General features: G+C 52.4%; 2 protein-coding genes across 2 annotated transcripts in view; both read right to left on the bottom strand.

Annotated features, from left to right (window-relative positions):
* LOC140385668 (beta-galactosidase-like) overlaps positions 1-4907 on the bottom strand; it is a 200142-nt gene extending 195235 nt beyond the window's left edge. The window contains 1 exon segment of the mRNA XM_072468064.1: positions 4873-4907. Coding sequence (XP_072324165.1) covers positions 4873-4907 — 35 coding nt within the window.
* Positions 4908-4912: 5 nt separating this feature from the next.
* The window catches only part of LOC140385820 (chondroitin sulfate glucuronyltransferase-like), a 35190-nt gene continuing 34102 nt past the window's right edge, over positions 4913-6000 (bottom strand). The window contains exon 2 of the mRNA XM_072468381.1: positions 4913-5513. Coding sequence (XP_072324482.1) covers positions 4928-5513 — 586 coding nt within the window. The 3' untranslated portion in view covers positions 4913-4927. The remainder of the gene's footprint in view (positions 5514-6000) is intronic.

Below are 6000 nucleotides of genomic sequence, written 5' to 3'. Positions count from 1 at the left end.
TAACCAGCAACGTGGCCGAATTCAGTAACCAGCAACGTGGCGGAGTTCAGTAACCAGCAACCTGGTGGAGTTCAGTAACCAGCAACGTGGCCGAGTTCAGTAACCAGCAACGTGGCCGAGTTCAGTAACCAGCAACGTGGCCGAGTTCGGTAACCAGCAACGTGGCCGAGTTCGGTAACCAGCAACGTGGCCGAGTTCGGTAACCAGCAACGTGGCGGAGTTCAGTAACCAGCAACGTGTCGGAGTTCAGTAACCAGCAACGTGGCTGAGTTCAGTAACCAGCAACGTGGCTGAGTTCGGTAACCAGCAACGTGGCTGAGTTCGGTAACCAGCAACGTGGCTGAGTTCAGTAACCAGCAACGTGGCCGAGTTCAGTAACCAGCAACGTGGCTGAGTTCGGTAATCAGCAACGTGGCTGAGTTCAGTAACCAGCAACGTGGCTGAGTTCGGTAACCAGCAACGTGGCGGAGTTCAGTAACCAGCAAAGTGGCCGAGTTCAGTAACCAGCAATGTGGCGGAGTTCAGTAACCAGCAACCTGGTGGAGTTCAGTAACCAGCAACGTGGCGGAGTTAATAACCAGCAATGTGGCGGAGTTCAGTAACCAGCAACCTGGTGGAGTTCAGTAACCAGCAACGTGGCCGAGTTCAGTAACCAGCAACGTGGCCGAGTTCAGTAACCAGCAACGTGGCGGAGTTCAGTAACCAGCAACGTGGCGGAGTTCAGTAACCAGCAACCTGGTGGAGTTCAGTAACCAGCAACCTGGCGGAGTTCAGTAACCAGCAACGTGGCGGAGTTCAGTAACCAGCAACGTGGTGGAGTTCGGTAACCAGCAACGTGGCCGAGTTCAGTAACCAGCAACGTGGTGGAGTTCAGTAACCAGCAACGTGGTGGAGTTCAGTAACCAGCAACGTGTCGGAGTTCAGTAACCAGCAAAGTGGTGGAGTTCGGTAACCAGCCACGTGGCGGAGTTCAGTAACCAGCAACCTGGCCGAGTTCAGTAACCAGCAACGTGGCGGAGTTCGGTAACCAGCAACGTGGCGGAGTTCAGTAACCAGCAACGTGGCGGAGTTCGGTAACCAGCAACGTGGCGGAGTTCCGTAACCAGCAACGTGGCGGAGTTCAGTAACCAGCAACGTGTCGGAGTTCAGTAACCAGCAACGTGGTGGAGTTCGGTAACCAGCAACGTGGCGGAGTTCAGTAACCAGCAACGTGGCGGAGTTCAGTAACCAGCAACGTGGCGGAGTTCGGTAACCAGCAACGTGGCGGAGTTCAGTAACCAGCAACGTGGCGGAGTTCGGTAACCAGCAACGTGGCGGAGTTCAGTAACCAGCAACGTGGCGGAGTTCAGTAACCAGCAATGTGGCCGAGTTCAGTAACCAGCAACGTGGCGGAGTTCGGTAACCAGCAACGTGGCGGAGTTCAGTAACCAGCAACGTGGCTGAGTTCAGTAACCAGCAACGTGGCGGAGTTCGGTAACCAGCAACGTGGCGGAGTTCAGTAACCAGCAACGTGGCTGAGTTCAGTAACCAGCAACGTGGCGGAGTTCAGTAACCAGCAACGTGGCGGAGTTCGGTAACCAGCAACGTGGCTGAGTTCAGTAACCAGCAGCTAACGACCAGCATCCTGCAAGATGCGGAACTGATCTCTCCTCACTCATCCCCTCTTCGCTCCTCATTTCTCAGCTTCACTTCCTTCTCGCCAGAAACACACTCAGCAATATTGGGTGGGGGTTTGAAGAGTGTGTGGGCGGGGGGCAGGTTATGGTGTATGGGGTAAATTGTAAATCAGACTCGGAGCATCGTCAGGGGGCACAGTTCTAAATTCAGGCAGAGGTTTTGAGCAAACACTTTAATTATCAAATTAACCGCTGGACCAAAAGGGGAGGGAGGAGTCGCAGTGTTGGAGGGCAGTGAGGAGTCGCAGTGTTTGAGGGAATGAGGGAGTGTGGAGTCGCAGTGTTTGAGGGAATGAGGGAGTGAGGAGTCGCAGTGTTTGAGGGAATGAGGGAGTAAGGAGTCGCAGTGTTTGAGGGAATGAGGGAGTGAGGAGTCGCAGTCTTTGAGGGTGTGAGGGAGAGAGGAGTCACAACGTTTGAGGGAGTTGAAGGGGCTGGGTTAGCACAGAGGGCTAAACAGCTGGCTTGCATTGCGTAACAAGGCCAGCAGCGCGGGTTCAATTCCCATACCAGCCTCCCCGAACAGGTGCCAGAATGTGGCGACTAGGAGTTTTTCACAGTAACTTCATTGAAGCCTACTTGTGACAATAAGCGATTATTATTAGTGAGGGAGGGAGGTGTCGCAGTGTTTGAGGGAGTGAAGTAGGGAGCCGTCCCTCGGCTTGAGGCTGTGAGGGAGGGACAGTCCCTCAGTTTGAGGCTGTGAGGAGGGAGCAGGCCCTCAGTTTGAGGGAGTTCGGAGGGAGGGACAGTCCCTCAGTTTGAGGCTGTGAGGGGGGAGGGAGCGCTCCCTCAGTTTGAGGGAGTTTGGAGGTACAGTCCCTCTGTTTGAGGCTGTGAGGGAGGGAGCAGTCCCTCCGTTTGAGGCTGTGAGGGAGGGAGCAGTCCCTCCGTTTGAGGCTGTGAGGGAGGGAGCAGTCCTTCGGCTTGAGGGAGTTTGGAGGGACTGTCCCTCAGTTTGAGAGAGTTTTGGAGGTACAGTCCCTCCGTTTGAGGCTGTGAGGGAGGGAGCAGTCCCTCGGTTGGAGGCTGTGGCTGCGTCACCGGGCTGAACCAATCGGACAGATTTCATGCCGAATCTTTGAGCAGTTTCTGGGTTTCGGGATCTGCCGTTCCCAGTTCCCCTCCGTCCAATCCCAGTCAGGGCCTCTCGGAATTCTTGGCAGCTGATCCGGCACAGAGAGGCTGAGAGAAGAGAGTTTGTGCTGGAGACACCCGAGAGAGAGTGGGAGGCGTCTGAAGTCCTGCTTCACACCAGGACAGGCCGGGGAGTGGGTTTCAGGCTGAGAAAGCTCACTCAGATCGCTAGGCCCTGGGGGCCTGAGCTTTCCACAGGCTGCGAATGTTCACTCAGATCGCTAGGCCCTGGGGGGCTGAGCTTTACACAGGCTGCGAATGTTCACTCAGATCGCTAGGCCCTGGGGGCCTGAGCTGTACACAGGCTGCGAATGTTCACTCAGATCGCTAGGCCCTGGGGGGCTGAGCTTTACACAGGCTGCGAATGTTCACTCAGATCGCTAGGCCCTGGGGGCCTGAGCTGTACACAGGCTGCGAATGTTCACTCAGATCGCTAGCTAGGCCCTGGGGGCCTGAGCTGTACACAGGCTGCTCTGTCTCACTGCTCCCAAACTGACGTCTTTCCTGCTCACAGCTTGACTACAATCCAAGAGAAACAAGGTTCCTCCTTGAGGCCACTTGCTCTCCTATACTAGCCCAATTCCAAACCACTTGATCAGGAAATCCGTACAATCTGACTGGATCCTGATTGACTGCTCCTGACAATGTCTTAAATCCCACTCCGAGATTCAGTTCTTTCCCGTTGGCCTGCAGAATGTGAACTATATTATTGAACAATTGGCAAAGAGAATTCACAGCTTCATGCAACGCAGGTGGAGGCCATTCAGCCTCTTGTGTCTGTGCTAGCTCTGTGAAGAAAGTATTCAAATCAGTCTCACTCCCCCCACTCTTTCCCCAGAGCCCGGCATAGTTCCCCTTTTCAACTATTTATCCGAATCCCTTTGGAAAGTTCCTGGTGAATCTGCTTCCTCTGCCCCTTTCAGGCAGCACCTTCCCCATCACAACAGCCCGTTGCAGTGGGAGGGAGGGCAGTGGCAATTAGTTGTCTCATTTATGTTAAGTATCTAATAATTAGGCCTGCACAGTGGCGCAGTGGGTTAGCTCTGCTGCCTCACGGCGCCGAGGTCCCAGGTTCGATCCTGGCTCTGGGTCACTGTCCGTGTGGAGTTTGCACATTCTCCCCGTGTTTGCGTGGGTTTCGCCCCCACAACCCAAAGATGTGCAGGGGAGGTGGATTGAACACGCTAAATTGCCCCCTAATTGGAAAAAAATGAATTGGGTACTCCAAATTTATTTTTTTAAAGTATGTAATGATTGACACTGATATGTAAAGGGGCTTCAGGTGGCCTTTGTGTCAGGTGAAATGATGATAAGAGTTTTGTGCAGTCTGTTAAAGTGAAATAAAGGTGTTTGAGAAAAGGAGCAGAACCCTTGACTGTTTATACAACAGGATCTAAACGTCGAACAAGGGGGATCTCATTGAAACTTACAAAATTCTAACAGGATTAGACAGGGTGGATTCAGAAAGAATGTTCCCGATGGTGGTGGTGGTGGTGGTGGTGGTGGTGGGGAAAGAGTCCAGAACTAGGGGTCACAGTTTGAGGATAAGGGGTAAACCTTTAGGACTGAGGTGAGGAGAAATTTCTTCACCCAGTGAGCGGTGAATCTGTGGAATTCACTCCCACAGAAAGTAGTTGAGACCAAAACGTTGTGTAATTTCCAGAAGGAATTAGATACAGCTCTGGGAGTAAAGGGATCGAGGGATATGGGGGGGGGGAAGGCGGGATGAGGGTATTGAACTTGATGATCAGCCTTTATCATAATGAATGGTGGAGCAGGCTCGAGGGGCCGAATGGCCTCTTCCTGCTTCTATTTTCTATGTTTCTGTGCATGTTCTATTTTCCTGAGAGATGCTATGAACAGCACGTGAGACGGCAGGGTTAACCAGCGCACATCCTGCTACTCACCAGCCTGTCTGCTGGACGTGCGCCAGGAAGGCACCCCATCACAGCGGGGAGGGCAAAGTTGGCGGGATTGGAACGGTTAATACTCCCTCCCCACCTCCTCTCACATCACACATTGCAATACCGAAACTCACAGCTTCAAGAATCATTCACACCGAAAGCCACTCTGCTCTGGAGGGTAAATCCCCATTTTCAATGCAGGTGTTAAAGTCACCAGTGAGCTGTACCCACCTCGTAATTGCTGACACAATTCACCGACACATAGTCGATGATGCATCGACCCAGCCACTCATCGGGCCTGGCGCTCAGGATGTCATTCCGACAGTTCTCCAGGTGTGGCTGCAGTTTGATGAGGAGGCTCCGGGACAGCAGGTATCCGAATCCGCCGTGGCAGTAACGCCCCTCCGTCTCACCGCCAATAAATTCCTCAGGACGGCCCATGTACAGGTCAGTGTTGATGCTCAGGTGATTGACCAATCCCTTGATGCGATCGCTCTCCGTGTACGAGTCGTCCTGAATGATGTAGAACCAGTCGTACTCACCATTGTAACGTTCAAAAATGTACTTCACCGTCTGGTACATGTTCCAGATAGGCCGCTCGTCACCGTGGGTTACAATGTACATTCCATGCGGAATCTTCCGGCTCCTGGTCCCGGTGAAATACAGGACCTTGTCGATGTGATGGCCGATTGTTCGGTTCACTGCTACGGCCAGAGTGTTGAGAGTGGTTTTAGACGTCAGAACAGCAACGAGCAATCGTTCCCGGATTCCAAGCTCAGTGCTGATGTAACGTGACCTAAAACCAAATGGAAGGGAATATCAGACAACAGCTTACATTCATATACCACACTTAACGCAATGCACAGTCCACAGTGCACGATACGCGGAACATTATAAAACAAAGTATGATATCAGCCACTTGGAAGAAATATTAGGTCAGGTGATCGGAGACTGAGGCAAAGTGGTAGGTTGTAAGAAGTCTGAAAGGTGGAAATTGAGCGAGAGGGAGGGAGTTCCCAAGATTGGCCCAGGCAGCTGAAAGGACAATCACCAATAGTGGAGGGTCGTGTTACAGCACCTTGGGCGAGTCTGGGTCAAGTCCAGCCCCACAGGCCCCACCGAAAGTGTGAATTAACCAATAATGTGTATATTTTCCTGAGACCTTGGACCTTTGACCGCTCCAATGGTGTACGGGCACCAGATTTATAAGTAAAACATTAAAAAACTGTTTATTTATAATAAGAGAAGAGATAAACATTTAATGGAAACAATGGTCTACTCAT

The sequence above is a fragment of the Scyliorhinus torazame genome, chromosome 2 (genome assembly GCF_047496885.1).
Source record: "Scyliorhinus torazame isolate Kashiwa2021f chromosome 2, sScyTor2.1, whole genome shotgun sequence".
NCBI classification, from domain to species: domain Eukaryota; kingdom Metazoa; phylum Chordata; class Chondrichthyes; order Carcharhiniformes; family Scyliorhinidae; genus Scyliorhinus; species Scyliorhinus torazame.
The sequence above is the reverse complement of the archived record's forward strand: the minus strand, read 5'-3'. Positions and strand labels throughout refer to the sequence as shown.